The sequence below is a fragment of the Psittacula echo genome (assembly GCF_963264785.1).
Source record: "Psittacula echo genome assembly, chromosome: 1".
In the NCBI taxonomy this organism is placed as follows: Eukaryota; Metazoa; Chordata; class Aves; order Psittaciformes; family Psittacidae; genus Psittacula; species Psittacula echo.
Window position 1 is genome coordinate 53,488,054 of NC_137735.1, and position 21,503 is coordinate 53,509,556.

The 21,503-nt window shown below is 37.6% G+C and overlaps 1 protein-coding gene across 1 annotated transcript in view; it reads left to right on the top strand.

Moving 5' to 3' along the window:
* Window positions 1–356: 356 nt before the first annotated feature.
* The window catches only part of RAP1GDS1 (Rap1 GTPase-GDP dissociation stimulator 1), a gene marked incomplete at both ends in the record, with an annotated part of 94,044 nt that continues 72,897 nt past the window's right edge, over window positions 357–21,503 (top strand). Inside the window, 1 exon segment of the mRNA XM_080636154.1 lies at window positions 357–419. Within this exon segment, the coding sequence (XP_080492280.1) occupies window positions 357–419 (63 nt within the window).

Consider the following 21,503-nt stretch of genomic DNA (forward strand, 5'->3'; position numbering starts at 1 on the left):
AATTCCCTAAGGGAAATGTATCGAGGGAGAGAAATACTAGAAGCGGAGGAAAAACAGGGACAATAGATGGATGAATGGAACAACAGAGGACAGAAAGAGGAGACAGAAATGAGGAAGTAGCTCTATTCTGCAGCCCATTGGGGTATAAATGTAAATAAAATGAGGTAATTTTTACCTTCTGTTTTTGTAATATCATTTGGCTGCTGCTGACAGTCCTTGAGAAGACTCATTATAATTTTCCTCAAGTAAAGCTGATTTATTTATGAAAGTTCTGACAATTTAATTATTTATAAATATGTAACTACCTACCACCCCCGAGATTAACATAAACTAACATTTGTTCAATGAAGGGGAAAATGGCATCACCGTTTGACAGGAGAGAAAGCTATGGAGATTCATCTATGGCATCTGTCAAGGAGGTTGGTTGTCCCTTTTTAACTCCCTCTCAGGATGTAGTTCATGTTTTAGGATCACAAAGGAACATTAGACAGTGACCCAATTACTTACATAAGAGAAAACCCACTTTCTACTGTTGACTAGTCCACCTGGATCTGCTCACATGCTGCGTGTTCAAGAAAAACCAGCATCCCTTCTGTTTTGATACTGTTGGAGGCATTACGTTTCCAGGTTAAAATAATTAGGAACTGCACCTAAACTTCTGTATATTAGGAGTCTTAAAATGTGGATATCTGTTCTCCAGCTAATAGAGAATTATTTTTTTTAATGACAGTTTGAATTTTAATTAAACAAGGAGTTTTTCCTAGTAAGGGATCTTATAAGTAGCAGATTTCACTGCAAGGACAATCTCCCAGGGCCTCTTTTTGTTAAATATGGTCTAGAAAATGATTTCTGTTTACAAATTTGAATATAATCACAACTAAACAAAATTTGTTTTGGTAGGGTAAAATGATAGTTAGAAGCTACAGACTTTGGAATGTTGAAGTTTCTTTTAGTACAAAAAAATAATTGTGGTATATTAGAATTTATCTGCACTCCAGATATGCCTAATAGAATTTGTAAACTCTCTGAAACAAATGGCTGTGTTTCAAAGAGTCTTAAAGCTGTGCACGCAGCCTGGTGAGATTTGTTCAGCCTGAAAGTTGTGTGATTCTAGTTTAGGAAGCTTTGAAGTTACGCAGAAACCCTGGTGACCTTAATATCATTCTTCAGATGTAGACCAAGTAGTTTACAAAGTCAGCAGATAGTCAGAAGAATTTGTCAAATCTATAAACCGGATAACTGCTGCTCATTTTACTCCAGATAGAGGACAGAATTTAGTGCAGAATGCTTTGGAACCTGCAAATAAATACAGCATACCTTACCTGTACAAGTGTGTGCTGGCAAGGCATGTGTCTTAGAAGTTTCTCAGATTTGAAGCAGTTTCAAATACGTCTTCTTCACAAATTCTGATAAGAAATGTCTGGGAATAAATATGTGTGTGTCTCAAGTGGCTGGGATTCAACATATGCATAAATAGAGACAATGTAGATGCCTCAGCAAAATTGTGTTAAAATTTGCAGTTTTAAATAATGAGGTGCTTTCATTTCGTGCTTTCCATTTCTAGGTTAGACACAAACCTCTTATAAAAATCACATTTACACATTTAAAAATCGGAGAAAATATATAAAAAAAGAACCCCACACTTTTGCAAAGGAGATATTTTAAGTGGTCTATTTCAATATTAGATCCCATTTTCCTCATATTTCACAGCTCTTACAAGCTTACTGCTTCCTAGTCATATATTATAGGAACATCTGAGGCATAAGTCAGCTTTTATTAAAACATAATAAAAACAAATAAATAAAAAAAAAAAAAAACACAAAAAACCCCAAACAAAACAAAACAAAACAAAAAAAAAAAACCCCGAAAAAAATAAAAAACAAAATAATAAGCTTTTATTAAAACACTGAGCTGTTCATTTGCATTAGTGATAGCTCAGGGAAATTCATGAAAGTTAATTTGTGTTATTTAAGTTGTGTTATTTAAGTTCATCCGTTGGTTCTATCCACTGATACTTGCCAACCTGATGGACACAATAATTTTGAAGAAATAGGCAAAATTTGTGTATAATTTTAAATTTTTGTTGACCCTTTTTATCAGTTGACTCAGATTTGACAAATCATTTCTGTATCTAATTAAATCCAGTTAAGCAGGTGCTTAAATTCACATGGTGAATAGCAGCCTTTCTTTCAGGCTTGTTGCCTGTGCTCTCCAAATGTACTTGGCTTGGGAGTAAGACTGGACAGAGAGATGGAGACTGAGAAGACTGAGATTCGTGGATTGCAGCTAAGCAGTATAGGATGGATGACATGATGAGGATTGAACAAAACCTTGGAGAAATTTGTCAGGGCTACTAATGAGCCTGTGGGGAACAAGCCTATGTTCAGGAGATCTGGAGAGATGACAGCTCAGTGTCTCTTGGCAGTCTCGAATTGTATATTCATGGTCAGTGCCTGTGTGTTTTTTATGGCCTTCTTGATATATGGGAGCATCAAGGCACAAAAGCTGCATTTGAAAACCCTATCCTTATAGCATTCTTCATCTTTCGGTAAGTGCCTGTCTCTAGAATACACCAGTCCAAAAACACCCCAACCCCAGATATAGCAGAATACTTGTGCTTCTCTCATCCTATCTTCTGTACAGTAGAGGTCTATAGTAGCTTGGAAGTCTCTTGTAAGAGAGCTCTGTCATACCCAGCACTTCACAAACTCTCTTCTAACCCTTTTGCCCTTAATTTATACCCAGGCTGGAAACTAAAATTGCGTTGTACCATATTAGGTTAATTCTGTGACAACATTTTGTGGATGGAAGCTGAAAATTCTGCTAGCCTAGCTATTTAGTGTAAATATCAAAAAAACCTAAAATATGACCACCTGCAAGCCTTCATGGTCTCTAGAGTGAGTGGTGTGTTTGCCTGGGGAGGTCTGCGTGTTGCTGAGGTTGGCCTACTCTCTAACAGCTAGGAACTCCTTTTGGGAGCATATTTAAAAACACCTCTTGTCTTTGATGCTGGACGTGACAGTCCAGTGACTTAGATTAATGGCACTATTTTAACATTTCTAGCCTGAAATGCAACCTTACAAGCACATACTACTATTTAAAGGGGCAGTAGCACACCTGTTCCGTTCTGTAGCCTTGCTAAGTGTGTTCATTTATGCCTTCTTTATGGGAGAAATCCCATCATGCTCTCAGTCAACAGCACCCAGTACCCAGCAGGCAAAACTTGAGTTCAGTACTGCCAAATAGCTACTCGTGCTACATGAAGGCTTCGGAACGATTTCCTTAAATCAAAATGCTGTTTTATTTTGACAGTAGGAACAAAGCATAGGAAGAGAAAAGGGTTTTAAAACCAAAGCAGGATTGTGCACATCTCTCTTATCTAAATCTTCCGTGTCTACAGAATGTTTAATTTACCTCTCCTGGGCCTCTGGAGGAACCGACTGAAGTTAGTCTTCTGAGTCCAGTGTGCTTGGTAATAGCATCTTCATATCTCTTGACCGCTTCCTTCAGCAATCTTCCAGTGTGCACAACAATCTTCCAGTGGAAGTCACTGGATTGCTGGCATGTTAGGACCCATTTGTACAAATATTTAAGACACCCCTTCTGAACTTCAGTGAGCAATTTAAGAGACAATGCAGTGAATGAACGTGACCATCAAGAGAAGTGGCAGCAGCAATGAACAGTTGTGAGTTATTTCTACCCTTACCTTTCTCTCTTTTTTTTCACTCTTCCTTAAGTAACTAGTAGCCATTATTTTTCCCCTTCTCCTGTGTTGAAATGATTTTAGAATCAGGATGTTGTTCTATGAAGGGGAAAAAAAAAAGCCAGCCACAACAGAACACTGGTTTGTGAATACACTCATTGTAAAAATGTCTGGTATGATTAAATTAATTTAGAAATCCATCAATATGCTTTATACAAATACATTTGCTGTCATCCTGCAAAGCCTGTTGAACAGTCCCTTTTCTTAACCTGGTTCTCCACAAAGCTCAGGGAGAATATACAGACATGCTGGCTCCTACCCTATGGAATTAGGGGAAAAGCAGGGAAATGTTGGCAGTTGAGGGAAAGAGATGGAACATGTACGTAAGGGACTGCTGACAGGAACCAAGCAGGTTCAGGCTTGTTGGTTTTTTGTTTGTTTGTTTGTTTTCTTTTGTCTTTTTTAGATTTTTGCAATAAAAATTCCATCACCCATTCACAGCAAGATAGTGCTTCAGTTGAAGATATTAATCAATACCTTTATGTGCAGCAGTGCCCAAAATAGTGTGCACTTTCCAGGCAAAAAACAGACTTCTGTATCTAATATTACAATGTACTTACTGTCTTTAAAGTTTTTTTCTATTTTACAAAAGAATCCTTTCTTACTCTTCACATTCTCTTCCACAGCCATCTAAATCCTTCAGGCTTCTCTTATTTCGTTGCCTGGTTTTCTGTAATGTCTTCCTTGTCACTATCTCCTCCAATTAGCTGTTCTTTTCTGGTTTTCATCCCATCTCACCCTCTGTCTTTTCCTCTGGTCTGTATTAATTAAGTGTCTGACAGCTTTTTCCATTACCTACACTTTCTACTATCCTTTTTAGGAAAAGAATTGAAAAAAACTGTTGCTCTACTTTCTAATTTCAAGAGGCTAATTGATTTTTTTCTTCTCTTCAGTTACATATGAGTTGTTTACAACCAGTTCAAAATCATGCTTCAGTTTTGCCTAGTGTATGGGTACAATAAGTGAGAATACATGAAAGAATGTATCTGGTAGGAAGGAAATGTACAGAATTGGGCCCTATTCATGTAAATGCTATTTATACAGCATTCTTGTACCCACACAAAGCACACTCTGAGTACCACTGAAGTCATCGGGATCCTGCTTTTCTAACTTCAGCTGTAGTAGAGCTTAAACTGTTTTGGTGAAACTATGTAAAATGGCATGCATCACTCCATCCTTTCAAGAAGTAGTAATATTGGCTCTCCAGTTTATACAGTTAGGGGAAAAATGGCAGGCATTGGACTGATTTTTGACCATAGAACATAGAATAGAATTATAAAACGGTTTGGGTTGGAAGTGAAACAAAGGGGGGCATAAAATCATAAAATGGAATATATAAACTTTTAGAATTAGTTTTTAGTATGCCCAGCATCTATATAAGGCAGTGTATGGAGCAATAGGGGGAGACACACGTTAGGAGGAGCTATCCCCCGTGTCTCCCAGCACCGCAATAAAGAATACCTGCTTGTCAACTTTGAAAACTTTGTTGGTGAGTTTATTCTTGGAGTTCTCTCCAAATCAGAAGGGACCTTCAAAGTCATCTAGTCCAAAACCCCTGCAATGAGCAGATGTATCTTCAACTAGATCAGGTTGCCCAGAACTGCATCCAGCCTTGCCTTGAATGTCTCCAGGAGTGGCAGATCCATCACCTCTTTGGCGAGCCTGTGCCAGTATTTTACCATCCTCACCGTAAAAAACTTTCTTTCCCATGTCTAGCCTGAATCTCCCCTCTTTTGGTTTAAAATCATTACCCCTCATCCGATTGCAACAGGCCCTGCTGAAAAGTCTCTCCCCATCTCTCCTACAGGTCCTTTTAAGAACTGAAAGGCTGCAATAAGATCTCCCTGGAGTCTTGTCTTCTCCAGGCTGAACAACCCCAAGTCTCTCAGCCTTTCCTCATAGGAGAGGTGTTCCATTCCTCTGATCATTTTTGTGACCCTCCTCTGGACCCTGTCCAACAGGTCCATATCTTTCCTGTACTGAGGACTCCAGAGCTGGACACAGTACTCCAGGTGGGGTCTCACCAGAGCAGGGAGGTGGAATCACCTCCCTTGTCCTGCTGGCCATGTTCCTTTGGATATGGCCCAAGATATGACTGGCCTTTTGGGCTGCAAGGGCACATTGCCCGCTCATGTGCAGTCTTTCATCCACCAGTACCCCCAAGTCCTTCTTCTCAAGGGTACTCTCAATCCCTTCACCCTCCAGCCTGTATTGATACCAGGGGTGACCTAACCTAGGTGCAGGACCTTGCACTTGGCCTTGCTGAATCTTGTGAGGTTTGCATGAGCATACTTACTGAGCTTGTCCAAGTTCCTCTGGATGGCATCCCATCCCTCAGGTGTGTCAGCTGCACCACTCATCTGCAAACATGCTCCATCCCACTATGTTGTTGGTCATTGATTAAGATATTCAACAGTACTGACATATTTTATTCGTAGGTATGATGCTGTACTTACATAGCATCTGAGAGTACTTGCCAAATGAAGAAAGAGCCATACCCTATAATAAAGAAAATGATTTGGTGAACTGGAATGATATAGTTCATGTATTTTTTTATATCAATGAACCAATTTAACATGGACATCATCATATTAGAATACCCTCCTGTACAAGGAATAATAAGAACAGTGTTGTAAGCTATTACTATACATACAGTGACCTTTGTTCTGTCTCGTAGCAACATAGTGAAAAAGAAAAATGTTTTCAGAAATCTGTTTCAGAAACTCACTTTGCGCCCATTAGATGATGGCTTTCAGTACTTTCTGATATTCCCCAAAAATGTTAGGAATCCGTCTTTGCAAAACTGCTACGTATCGTGCTTCTAATGACACATACATTAGAGTGTGAACACTTAATGCTCCAAAGGCAAGATTGCTGGAGAGAAACAGAAAGCAATTTAATACACTTCTACAGAATGCATCTTCATCCCAGAAATGATCTGAAGTGCTTGTTTATCTTTATGAAGGCCATAACTTTTCCCTTTGTGAGGAGGGTGAAGGCATCAGAGTTCTTTTTTTGGCTTCTGAGAACAAGGTAGAATTTAAGAATTCTTACACAGTCTCTGGAAGAGACTGGAAGGGTTCTCTCATGAACGTAAAATTTGAGTTAAGTGTATGTACCTGGTTTGAAATAGATGGCTGGAGAGAGAAGTGTCCTGCCTAATACAGCACTTCATGTTAGCAAGGGGGGGCCTGTTTTGTTTTGTTTTGGGTTTTTTTGTTAAGTTGATATTAAATAGGCTTTCTGATAAAAAGCAGCAGCTGTGGACTACTGAGTTGGTTTTAGCCTACTTAGCTCTTCCAGTTCTGAACAGTTTTCTGCACTTCGGTGATTACAACAGCAAGGTGTCACTTGGAAGCCAGCACACTTAGGAGCTATTGAAATTAAACTACTTTGTTTTCTAAAGTCAGAAATTGTCATCAACCAAACAGCATTTTTGGCTGTACATAATGAACTTGCTGCATTTTTTGAAAGCTGGTTAATAGGCACATTTTACAAAATCACTTAATCTTTGGCAGGTTTTTTGGAACACAGGCTTTTCCGTTTGACCCTTTTCATGTCTCAAAAAGTAAATAGATACACTTATTAATTTTTTTTATTCCCCATTACCGTAAATTTATTTCTTGCAATAAGAAATATGCTGAGGGGTCTGCCTGCAGATTAAGATTAGACTCTGTTTGGGCAGAAATGTAACTCTGAGACCAAGGACTAGATATCAAACTTGAAAATTCAGGAATTCTTGCAAGCTCGTGGGTTTTTTTCCTTCTTTGTTTTCACCGGTCATGTACTACTTGCAAAAGCAGCCATTGTAACAAAACAGGCCTCTTCTGATTTTTGTCAGATTCTGGAAATTCAAATATTTTTTGATTATCAGTTTTTGGTTTAACACTTAATTGTTGGCCTCTCAGAGAACAATCAGAATAAGATTTTTGATGGCCACTATGGTTATTGTATTTATGTAGCAGTAAAAGATTCTGTATTACTTAGGTTTTAATCATGTAGCCTGTGTTGGACTTCAGTGTTAATTTTTAACACCTTCAGAGGGTCAGTGCAAGTTTAGAAGCTAAATTCTGCTTGTTTGCATGAGCATACTATTCTGCTCTGTATCTGTGGAACTAACTTGTCCTGAGAATTCAGCATATCATTTAATCTTTTCATTCTAGAGGTTTCTGCTGCTTCAGCTACTGCAATCTAAAGGTAACATAAAACCCTCAGATGAGGAAGTCTGGTTGATTTGACATGAAAGGTCTGCATGCTCAACACAGCTTATAAAGAGTTATTAATTTAATGAAAGTAAACCTTTTTATTCAGTACTGAGACATGACTTCTTTAAATTGAATACAGCAAACTCTATTGAATGACAGGTTTAAGCATGTGTTGTAGTTTCAAATGCTGCTATATTGCAGTGCTGTAAATGACCTGGTTGCAGAGCATTTAGAAAAGGTAATCTGTTGAAACCAGCTTTGCTGCTGAAGCCCCTGTGAAGTCAGATTATGGCCTCAGTCCCCATTGCCCTGTATTACGCATAAAGTGACTGCAAATTTGATTTAAGATGGTAATTGGGCCCAAATTGTAGCTTTTATATTCTGCCTGTGCATAAATGACCATAGGATAATGGGTTATAAAGTGATGGGTAATAAAGTGATGCCCAGGGTGCCTTCATATTTGAGATGACTTGTAGAAGTCTTGTTTTTAAATACTCATCATGGTTTAGTAGAATTAATGGTTTTAAGATTGGCATACAGTTTTGAGGCTGCAGTGACTCACAGCTGTGGAAGCCAGAAAAAAGCTGCAGATGTTTGGTACACTGGAGAATTTGTCATACAAGGGAATTAGGAGTTGTATTCTCAAAAGACTAGTCGGACCAGTTTATCATATTGTCAGACACAGATAAGGAAATCAGACTTGTGCATTAGAGAGAAAAGCTGGATGTGCTAGCCATGGGTGACAAACTGACTTGTTACTGAAAGGATAAGAGCACTGACCTCTATCATTTAAAAAAGTCCTCTTCAGAGAGGGTGTATAAACATTAATTCATCTAAATAGCCTTTTAAGTGAGAGAGTGAAGATAATACTATGTTTAACTACATGAAAAGTGAAGCAGGAAAATAAAACCAAATTTAGCCCCTCCAATCTGTTTCTTTAAGAAAGCAAAAACAAAGCCAAGACAGTAGATTGTAAGAAGGTGTCTTCATCTCTACTGTTTTCATGCAGGATTTAAAGTTAATATATTGGAGAAGGCTGCTATTGACCCAGATAGGGTAATAGGAAATAAACGAAAACTAGATTTTTACCTTGAACTCTGAAATATGAAAGTAAACAAGTAGCCTAATGAACGAAAAGCACACTGTGCAAAAGAGATATTGGTTTGATATACGTGAAAACATTTGCTCCTAAAATCTAGTTTTCTAGTGTGACACTTCATCATTAAAAGAGATACCAAGGTACAAAATGTGTCCTAATGGCAACCAGCATTTTCAAAGGCCTATGTTTAGACGACAACTCCTTACCTCAAAATGTAAAGTTTCTGGGTATTTTTATAATTATTTCATTTTTACATGTCATCTTGTAACAATTGATGGGCTGGGAAGTGTCTAATCACTTGTTTTAATGGGAACATGGAGAGTTAATATACTTTTGTAGTTTTACAAGTAAACAGTTCACAAAATCACATTTGTGGTACTTATGCTTTATTTACGTCATGTACACTGTCATCTCACACATGCTGAGATTTTTGAACTGAATTCACGTTTTTAGTACTTTTCAGATAGAAATAATAATCTTTTCTTGGTATTAAAATATTGCTACAGAAAATGAGCCTCATTCAAGCTCTTTTTGTTTGCCTTTACAACTGAAGACCACAGTGAAAAGGAATCTGCCTTCTCTGATCTTCAAAGTTTTGCTGAGATCTTCCTGGAATAATATGAAGGACTTACCAAATCATGATAATTTTGCATCATACACAACAAGTTGCTTTTACCCAATAGTAAGACAGCCTCCATCATAATTTATGATCAGTCTGTCTTATATGTGGGAATTCAAGCAGTAACAAAAGTAAATACAGCATCGAGTAAATGCAAGACAAGAATCTCACAATAAAACTTAACAGTATTTAGCAAGAGAAAAGAAATAATTTTATTCATGCAAAGGAGTGCTCTCTTACCAGTGTTTGAGGATTTTTCTTGAGCCCTAAATGTTTTGTAGAACAGAAGGATATTTACCTGTTTGGAAAGAAAAGGAAAAGATTTGTTATGTAAGAGTTAGACAGTAGGAATAGTCAGATCAGGATTTTTCCAATCTGTGTTCCACTTATTTTTAGTAAGGCCAAGCAGTTGCATTTCTGTCACACAGCAGGACTAAGACGTACCTGTAAGAAGCATGAAAGCACTGTAATGAGCCCTGTGGTGGAAACAGTGAAGGTGTCTTGAGCTGAAATTTGAACAGATTCATGGAATCATAGAAAAAATACAGAGCTGTCATTTAGAAACATTTTGAAACAGGACTGTTGCCAATGCTAGAACCAGGTCAACTATGACTCTAGCTACTACTTGAAGCCTCTGTAGTCTTTGTAATGTCCCTTCAGAGGTAGCTACAGGCTCCCCTTCGCCTCCTCTGGCAGACTAAAGAAGCCCCCAGCCTCCCCTTTCATGTCATGTGTTGTCATCTAGGTAACCTTGTCCCAGACTTTCCCCAGTTTTTCAGTATCCTTGTGATCTGGGACACACAGAACCAGACAAAGAATTTTGAGACACACAAATCCTTGCCAGGCATCAAGCAGAGCCTTGATCTGCTGGCTGCGCTCCCAATATAACCAATATACTGTTTGCTTTATTTACCTTGAGAGCACGCTGGTGCCTCATGTTTTACTTGGCATCCACTGTAACCCCTGGGTCTTTTCAACAGTTTATTCCCAGCCTGCATGGATGCTTGGGGTTATTTTCCTTAGCTGCAGAACTTGGTGCTTATTCTTGATGAACTTCAGGAGACTTCTGTTGATCAAGTTCACAGGTTTCTTCTGAAAGGTGCCTCTGGATTCCTATTTGGTATGCCAGACATTCCCCCAAATTCAATGTTGTCTGCAAAAGATTACAAATACGTATCTGCCTTCAGGCTATAGTGGTTTCAAACACAAACTGCATACTCAAAATGTGCTATTTAACCAGTCTATACAGGGCTGTGTACACTCACATTTGACTTTGTGATACTAAGTAAAGCAGTGATAAACACTTGCTATGTGTGACTGTAGGAAAACTGAAAAAGTCTGTATACTTGAAAAAAATCTCTAGGAGTGTTTGTTAGAGTAGCATTTGCAGTTTCAAGTGAGCATGAGTTACTGGCAATCATTTAATGACAGTAACTGCAATAGAAGTGAATAAAGGATGGCAAACCTTAATCTGTGTACATCCAACAGACTTAATTCTGCAGAATCACACTTATGATGAAACATGAATTCTCAGGTCTAGTGTAAACAGGATTCCAGCTTTATCTGTGCAACATTACTTAGCTGATGAAGAATGCATTGAGATTGACTTGCAGGACCAATTAATAGGAAACCGTTGGGTCCAGATTTCCCAGTCATTCTCGTGAAAGCCATACTGAGCCCCTTTCTAGCTAAGCAGGGAACAGTGCATACATTGAGTTTTCTCTGATATGAAATAAAATGAGCCAGGATGTGTATTTAGAAGCTCTCCTGAGTCCCCCAGTTTAGTCATAGCCACAGTCTGTCTGCCATGGCCCATATCTGACTTAACTATAGAGGTAAAAGCCCATATGTAAGTTAGGTTCATTTATCCCAACAGTGTGCTTTTATTTGTGCATTTTATTTTGTTTTTTTTTTCTTCAGCAATAAATTTTTATCAACCTGGAGCAAAAGGAAGCTTTCCCAAGATAGATGAGTTTGCACTAGTAGAGCTTTTTGTAGCATCTGCCATTATTTTTATCCCTTTACAGCACCTATAGTGTAGACCTGAAATAGGGCAATCAAAACTTCTCCTCAGCTAGATCAGAGAATAATTCCTTTTGACAGAGGCATTTAGTACTTCTCTGATGGGACATAACTGCAATGTTTTTAAGGGGATTATCACAGTGGATCCTACTCACAGGATCATGGAGAAGACAAACTTCAGTATAAAATCTGGGCAATGCAGAGACATGCATTTCCTGGGATATTTTAGATTCTTCAGTGCTAACAGAGGTTTTAGTTCTCTCTCTCTGAGCCTTCCTCTAATCTTTTTCTTAGAGGAGTCTGGCTCTGATTACATATGGGAAATGCTGACATAGAATAGGGGAGTGCTTAGTCTGAGGAGGCCTAACATCTACATGAGATACAGGAGCTATGCATGTCCTGTCATCTGCTGGATTTATAGGGGATTTGAAATCACCAGCAATTGCCAAACTGCTCCTTATTGTGCCTAGCTGCCTATTTCAATGGGACATGAAGAAGAAGAAAGACATCTTTTTATCTTGTGCTTATAGCCGAACATTAGCAATTTTCCTGATAAACATTGCGTTAAGGATCAATTGCTGACTGTATTAATTAATATTACCTTAGTAAAATTCCACAAGGCTTTTATGTGTCAATAAAATGGGGAGGAAGGCTATTAAACCTGATAGTGCTTTTAAAGGAAGTTTTTATTCCTATATGCAGCTTCTGGAGGTGAATGGAGTATGGCCAGCAACAAAGCTGCACTGATGTGTGCCTGCTGATACAGAAGGATGCTGGTTTTTTTCTCATCTCATTAAAACCTCAGTGTATCAACAGTAGTTAAAATTGACAGCAGCTCTTTCCCCCGTAACATGTGACAAATTCTGAACTATTCTTTTCTCCACTTCCCCTTCCTTCCACTTTTAAGGGACCAATTATAATTGAGCAAATAAAGTGTCAGAAGAAAAACAGAATTGGAAAACTTAATAGGAGAGATTCTTTCCTCAATTGTGGCCCCTTTGTGGCTGGCATCTGTGGGAGTTATAAATTCCTTGAGAGGAATTTCCTTGGAGCAAACACTATAAACATGCAATATAGAGAAGACTGCTGTTCCTTAATGTCGGTGGAAAGATGCCTACTGGAGGATGGGCTAGGGCACATTGTTGGAGTTTTTCAGACTATTGACAGACTGTTGGAAAGATTCTTAGTGTTCTAAAGGCTGCAGCATTCTCCTTACATGCAGGAGCTGGCCAGGAAGTCACCTCTCAGAAAATCATGCTAGGTTTTGACTTCTCTGCCTTCTGAAATATTCTGCTGCATCTTTCAGCCCTAATGGCAAAAGGACTGGCAGTCGATCAGTAGCTCAATCCTTCTAAGAATCTGTCTATGTTGTCAGTAGTTCACTGACATTATAGACCAGAGTCACAGCACAACTGCAGTTAACAGTGATACAGCTCTCTGAGACAATGATTGAAAGTGGCATAAAATAAATAACATGAATATCCTGAAATACTTACTGACTTACTGCAGTGGAAGTTTCTCTGTAGATGCGTGGTTGTGACAGACTACATTACACATATGCTCTGGGTTTTAGGTGCTGCTTCCCAGTGTGGCATTCACAAACCTTAGCCAGGAGTTTTGGCTGTCTAAATAGTGCCGGGAGAGTTCAGAATAGGATCAGCTACTGAGCTCAGCAGGAAACCACCCATAATTAATATGCATACAGTTTTCTGTTCAGCACAATTTCTGGCTTAAGCCCAGGGCCTGGAATTATTTCTTAAGGGTGGATGCCTGTACCTTTTCTATAAAAGTTTGAAACTTAATTCATTCTTTTCAAATGTGAATGGAGGAAGAGGCACATCTGGGTTACCACCTTCATCTTCCTTGGGATAGGCATACGCTTATGCAGGAAAGTGAATAGTCCAGGCTTTTTCTCTGCCTGAAATTGAAGCTGTGCCCTCAAACAGACCAGAAAACCAGGCCTAATAGTGGCATGCATTCATAGCCTGTTAGTCAAGGCATGTTTTTTAAAAGGTGGATGTGTTTAATTCCAGCATGTTTTCCTGTGACTGCTCATTTGTTTTATGCAATGACTGCTTAATATAAAATATATCTCAACAGAAGAGGTAGGAGATGTTTCAGTCATCACATGGAAAACATAATCTGATGTATGTTTCTGGGAAATTGTGTTTAAATCCTTTCAGGCAGAGGATGTCATTTGGTTAATTTTTGGATTTAGGCTAACATGAAAAAGGCATTTTCACGTTTTCACCATCTGCTTTCTTCTGGATGCTAGTGCCTGTCTCCGAGAATTCCTGTATTGTCTGTGTGTATGGGGCACATTTGATAAAGGGCCAAGAAGTATTTCTTTCAGAAATCCTGATAAGGCTGATACATGAATCTGGTTATTAAGCTACCTGAGAGGACTAGGAGAGTTTCGGATTTGGGCTTAAGCTGAAGGCATGTGGAACTTAAAATTAAATTTCTCCAAAATTTGGTGGCAGGTAAATGGGACCATGAGAGGTAGGCTGTACAAACCTGAGTTGGTTTGTTTTTCTTCTCTCCCTGTGATTTAAGGATCAGTCAAGATCTGCTTGGTCATCAGAGGTATAAGTGTCTTAAAGTACAGTAGACATTCTCGATTTCGGGGCCATAACATTTGCACCTGTATCCAGTTGTGACAGAACCTTGCATCCCTTGTGAAACACATCCCAAGGGCTTGTTTGTCTTCCTCCTCTGCTATTAGCTCTGCCCTTCATCCTTGAGACCTGCAGATTGTATGCAGAGCCTGACCTCTTTCAGTTTCTGTCAGTATGACTCTTTACTTAGTCTGAGAGATGGTTATTAAGCAGTGAAAGCAAAGCACTCCTCCACTTTGCAATACACTCAGATCCTGCTTGCGGGGGAAACAAATTACTTGCAATTTAATGTGGCAAGTGGCATTTTGTAGAAATATTTTGCCTTTTAAAAATATATTTCTTTTTGGAAAAAAATACTCTAGATCGCCGTTTTTATTGAGTTTCCTACAAATACATGTGTCTTGGAAGCATTTTATTTGTTTTTGTGATGTTGTCCAAACACATCTGGTTGCAGAATGAGGGATCAGTAGTTTAATTAAAAGTCATGAAGTACATGACATACAAAGCCTTTTCTTTTGAAGATTCCCCTGTCCTGATTTGCACTGATTTTCAGTGGATACATATTACATCTTCTCACTCATTCAAATGTTCATTGTAGTTGTCTGAAGTAATACTTGAGGCCTATAACATTTGGATTGTGATTTACCTATCTGTGCATACATGCTGTAACGTGCTGCCTCAGTATGTCAGTATCATGTTTACTGCATTGTCACTGTTGTATAATTTTTACTTAATAAAGCTTTTAAATGGTGTGCAGAGGTAAATGATCACTTGTAACTAGAGCAGTCATGCAGAATACTAGTGGAAATCTTTCTTTAAAATAGGGTTATATTCAGCATTTTCTGCACCATTTTGATTTTGCCATCTGATTATACAGTTTTATGTCAGTTGTAAATGAAAACTCAGTTGAATCCTTTAGAGAGCATCTGAGCTGATCGTATCACTGCAGAATTTTTACTGATGCTCTACATCTTATGCGTTTCTAAATGAGAGCAAGTAACTGCATTAATAGGTAAATATTACTAGAGGGATTAATGCCTACTAATCTTAGTAACACCAGGTTTAAGGCAGTACACGGTATCTGTAAAAACAAACTCTATAGTACATTTTGGTCCTAAAAGCTTACAGACGAATGATACTGACAAACCAGTCTTCAATTTACAGTATGTAGGCACCACAATCTGCCTGCAAAGTGCATATTGTTGATTTGGGGCCATTTTAGTAATTTGTGCTAAACTGCTATATTGAAGGACTAGTGGCATCAGACAGTCTCACCAGCCAAGCAGTGCTTTCCAGGATTGACTCAATTTCCTTTGTATCCGTTAGAGAATGTTAAAAGCCTTTTTCTCCAAGGCATGAGGAGACTGTCAAACTTCTATCAGTCCTTCTATGATTAAAGGAGATTTTTGAATTACAGGTTTTAACACTTACGTTTTCATGAGGAAGGGCACATTGTTGTGTGATAGTTTTTCTGTCCCTTCTTTGGGACAAAAATGTTTTGCCCAGAGTAACTTCAGTAGGAGAATGCAGGCAAACAAGTGCTTACCACCATATGAATTTTTAATTTTAAGACATTTGTAAATAAAGGAGTTTAGAGTCACGTATTAGATATGCAATCGATCTCTTTCTAACAAACTTGCACTGAAAACCAAACAATAGCGCAAATGGTAGGTCACTTCCATTATGAACTTGTTTGCACACACTCATCAAATTCAAACAGTGTATTTGCAGGGCTGAAAGCTTTCATGTGTAGTTTGTAATTATCATGTAGCTTGTAATTAGAAGTCGTGATTTTTTTTTTCTTGTAATTTTGGGGAAAATTAAAACAAATTAAAAGCAAATTTAAAAAGTTCTCTAGAGAGCAACATAAACCACCATTAAAACTTCAAATCTAAGGAATATGTGCCCTTCAGGACATCATTGGGAAGACCCCCAGCCTGACAAGATGCAGAGGCTACAACTCTCAGTCTTCTGCTGGTATAGAAAATTGGTAGAAAACTGCCTGTTTGCATAAAAAGATAACTGTGGGGACAACCATAGTAGATCACCTGGTTTTGGATATGTGTGTTGTGTTGTCAAGGAAGAAAATGGAATTTGCACGAGTGTTGTATAAGAGAACATTTTAAGCCTTTTTAAATAGGATCAGCTAAGTTGATTTCATTTATGATCCTTTTTTTAATTTGTTTTTTTGGTTTATTTTACCATTGATAGATTTATAATTTTATATTGAGATCTCTATATGAAATGTGCCCAGAGAAGTTGTGGATACCCCATCCCTGGCAGTGTTCAAGGCCAGGTTGAATGGGCTTTGAGCAACCTGGTCTAGTGGAAGGTGTCCCAGCCTGTGGTAGGGGACTTGGAACTAGATGATCATTAGGGTCCCTTCCAACTGAAACCATTTTATGATTTTATGTAAAAGAACAGAATATAAAGTGACCTTTATAATTATAGCAGGATAAGTATTTAGTCTCCTTGCAGAGATTTCATTGAAGTGTGCTGTGTGAGCCCTCAGTCTTTTGATGTCTAGTGTTAGGATTTGTGTCAGGTGTCAGAGAGGTTTCTCACAGAGCTAACATGCTAAAGGAACTATATGAACACAGGACACCATGGTAGCAACTGCCTTGGAGAAACTCAAGTCAGTAGCTGGACCAGGAGAACATGGGTTGCTAGAATGCTCTGATCAGCCTTGAGTTTAAAACTAGCTGCTTCAAGATCCAGCAAAATAAACAATTTCTTAGCTCAGAAAAGGACTGGGAAATTCAAGCCTCTGTATTTTAACAGTTTTTAAAGGGCTTACCATTCAGAAAGATGCTCAAGGTCCAGACTTCCTTCTAGAATGGCATGTACTTGCAGGCAGGTACAACAATGTATATCCCATAATCACATGCAAAAAGACAGTAGCAAAACAAAGAAAAGTTATTAACTGACAAAAATGTAAGATTTCAGACCAGGAGCACATTACATAAATTGTTAATTTTCGATTAAAACTTTACTTAAGGTGTGAAGATACCTTTAAGAATGTAGTACTAAGTAATGTGTAGAAACATTATGTTCTGTTATTAGGTCTTTTATAGCCTTTCCTTAAAGCTTCACAGCTTTTCCTAGATTAGTCTCTATTTTCCACAACTGAGACCTATTTTATTCTCTGTAGTAGATTGCATTTTAGCTCCTAATAATGTATGCTATGGCTTCGAAGACTGGAGTAAATAGTTTTAATTAAGTCCACAGCCAAGAGTTGAAAGAGAATGTCAAAGCAAAGATCTTTCTATTCAAATCTTTTCCAAAACTCCATTTTGTTGAATTGCCCACAAATTAATTAAAACAACAATAAAAAAGTATATTTTTTCAGTTTTATTCCCTTTAGTATCTCATTACATGTCAGGGTCTCCAGCTGTTTATGCACATATGGGAAGAGTACTTAAAAAATAATCCAGTAAGAATGCAAAAAGTTGCTCACAGTAAGTGGTGACAGAATCAGGCACTTATCTGTCTTCTGAGTGCTTATCCTATAGAGAATTCAGGTGTAAATGAATCCCATTAATTTACAGGTTTTACACTTGATTCAGTTAAAAGGTCTTGAGGGATAGAAACAAGGACGGAGTGTTACTAAACCACCTTTTGCAACTGAAATGGCATTTTTGTCTCACTGTATTTCTCACATCCCAGACCATTGATCTTCTAGCTGAGAGTCTGGTGGAGCATTCAGTATAGTTTTACCTCTCTTTCGATTCAACAGAAGTGGATCACCTAAATTACCTCTGCCAGTCTTGAATCCTCCCTGATAATTTGGTTATTTCTGTGATTATTTTAGTAGTTGTTTTCCATTGAAAGCTACAGACCAAGCCAAGACTATGATATATACAGCCTTACAAGATAAACACATAGCATCACACAAAAAATGAAGTCACTGGGGACATCAGAGGTTACCTAATACAGCCTCCTCTGCCAAGATAGGCTAACTTTGAAGCTAGGTCGGGTCTCTCAGATTTTTTTTTTTAACTGGGGGTCTTTTTTTTTTTTTTTTCCAAACCAGTTTTGGTTTTCCTAGGCAAATCTGAATATAAATTAGTGTGAAATTAATTTCTTTTCTATTACATACACATTTTTTTTTAGCACAGTGTCTAGAGAATAAATCTATGGCTGATTTTGGCAGTAAAAAATATATACTGCATGTATACTGAGTGTAGTACCCATCTGTTCCTGAAATCTCTCTCATTGCTCAGAGCAGTTCTGGAGACTTGTTTCCCCTGTGAAGATTTTTGTCACTGAACATTTCTCTAACTTGCTGTCTACTGAGGCTTTAACTCCCCGTACCTACTCCTATTGTGTTGGCTCTGAGCAGGTTGAGCAGATTCTTGCTATATTTGCAGTTTTAGAACTACTAGGTTTTCACTTTCACTTTGTATTTGCCTAATAAGGAACTTGAAGCAGCAGCAGACTGAACAATCCTAAATGTTAGAAAAAATATATAAACCCAAGCAACAACCCAAAGCAAAACCTCAGCAGTTTACTTTCAAGGTTAGCTTCAAGTTTACATGCAAGTAAACTTGTTAGAACCTAGCCATCTGTACGCTATTAGGTACATATTTGACAACAACAACAAAAAAAGGTAAATAAAAAAAGCTGTCAAATGACTCCTGAACATTCAAACAGCCCAAAGGCTCTTTGTGTGGTAATTTTGGCACAGCTCCTAAGTGACCAGATGGAATTTTATTAACACTCAACAGGACAAGGGCTGAGGTTTCATTTCTTAACTTACTATATTTGAAACGCTTGTAAGAGAATGTGTCAGGAAGCTTGATGTTTTCTCCTACTACGCAAAATTACACATACACCGTCCCTTAATGCAGAGATGTTGGCTGCTTCAGAAGTTGTCATTTCTCTAAGGTGGGTAAGAAATGAGATATGAGATGTATGGTAATTTAAATATCACAACTTTTTAGTGAATTTTTAAAAAGTGGTTTAAATACAAAATTATGGTCATATTAAAGGCAGAACTTACCAACAGGCTTTTTAATAAACAGACTTAAAGAATGTATTTTTATGGGAGAGAACAAAAATATCTAAATACTAAAATAACCTTGATTTCTGTCATCAGTAACCACTCACAGTAGTCATGTCAGATTTCCATTTAAGGACTCTGGCAGATGTATAAAACAATGTGAATTTATGTGAATCCTCCTTTTCTGGCATCGTCATGGATTGATTGTCAGTAAGAAATACTTGAAAACTGAGAATCTCCATTGCCTCTGGTAAATTGCAGGATGACCTTCAAACCAGAGAGCTGTAGCAGCAAAGAAACAAAATCTGTAACGCTGTGGATTCATCATTTGCCCTTTGCCTTTAAAGTGCTTCCTTTCTGTATTCAAAATTTTCAGGAAACTCATGATAGCTAGAAACGTGCTGTGTTACAGATTGGTATTTCATAACATCTGATGGAAAAATATTGATGTGACATATAATTAAGAGTTATTAGTACTGATTCTGAGCCTGGATATCTTATTCAGGCAAAATTCTCATTGTTGCTGGTAGAATATGAGTCTAAAGACTTTGCACAGAATTAGATCCTGGTAGCGTAAGTATAGTTAGACAGATGTACTGTGTACTTACACTGTGTAATTTATATGTACTCACATAGTGTAGGCCAAAGACCAGATTCAGAGATTGTTGAAGTCATTGAGAGTTTTTCTTAGCTGCTTCTTCAGTACTGTTACCAGATCAGGAACTTTTAATCCTTACCCTTGTGTTGCCTGATTTTAATTAAATTTATCTATTTATTGTATTTTTGTTAAAGCCCTATTTATTTTATGTATTAAAAATCTATTTTTATTAATATATAAATTATATTTATTATTTTATTTAAAATATTTTATTACTAACTTGTGTATTGAAAAATCTAACAGTAGATTAACCGTGTTATATAGATTAAGAATGTATATATCAAATCTAAATCATTGTCCCACATTGTAGCATCCTGCAAATTTCTATTCAGACTAACTTGGGCGTTACATTTGTGTTATTTTGTTGCTTAACAAGGCATATTTTGTACAGAACTTGGAAAAAGTATGGAGAACTGGGAGCCCTAATAAATTATGGAAGGGAGAAAAAATCAGGTTTTGTTCTAATATTATTATATATATCAATTAAATCAGTTCGTTCTAATATAGTAAGGAAATAATTTAAAGGAAAATTAAAAAATATTTTAGGAAAGTGTTTTTCTCCTTATTTGAGCAATGTCTAGATCAGTATTTGCCATCTGTAGTCAGTTAACTTGAATCACGTTAGGATCAAGACTTTTAGAGTAGGTATGGTCAGAAAAGGTTGCATGCAGTAGCATAGGCAAAGATCATCGCAAAGAAAAGATCAATCTGAGAGCTCACAGTTTTAAATGTGCTGTTTCTAGACTGTACTATTTCTGTACATTAATTTTCTTGTGTTTGTTTTCTATCACCTGTTCTCTGTTCTTGCTGTCTTGACTTGACAAAGTGTCTCTTGCTTGCTAGATTAAAAGTGCTTCAGGCAGAAATTATCTGGAGGGGCAGAAGAGGAAGGGGAAAGAAAGAAGACAAAAGAACATAATAAAATGGTTAACACAAATAAATAAAAGAGCCAGTAAAGAAATGCAAGCCCTCCTAGTTGCATGTGTGTGCATGCACACATAAGCTTTTCTTTTCTAATATTGCTGCTCTTTATGGTTGTCTATTTATAATACAGCATTGTAGGGAATGATAGCATTGATTTACTATTAAGGTTACCTCTTTATTTACAAGATCCTGTTTCACTCATTTACTGACTCTTCAGGAAGAGCTATATTCTATGCCAGGTGTCTGCTTCAGGCTGTCCATTTTCATTTGGTTGGTGGGTGTTTTATTTTAGTAGCAGCGAGAAATAGGTCTGGACTATTTTCTGAAGTATCAGTAATCATTTTTTTCATTCTATGCATAGAGTGGGCAGTAATCCAGGATAATTTGTGACAGAGACCTTGTGTTGCTTCAAAGACACTATGTTGGGTTGGAACTTGATGCTCTTAAGGTCCTTTCCAACCCTAACTATTTTATGATTCTATGATTCTCTGTTGCTTCAAACCCTCTTTATGTTGCAGTACTCGGAAGCCTTGTCATAAATTAAGGAGGAGTGGGCATGGATAGGGAATAACTGGTCTGACAGTTAATAGTTG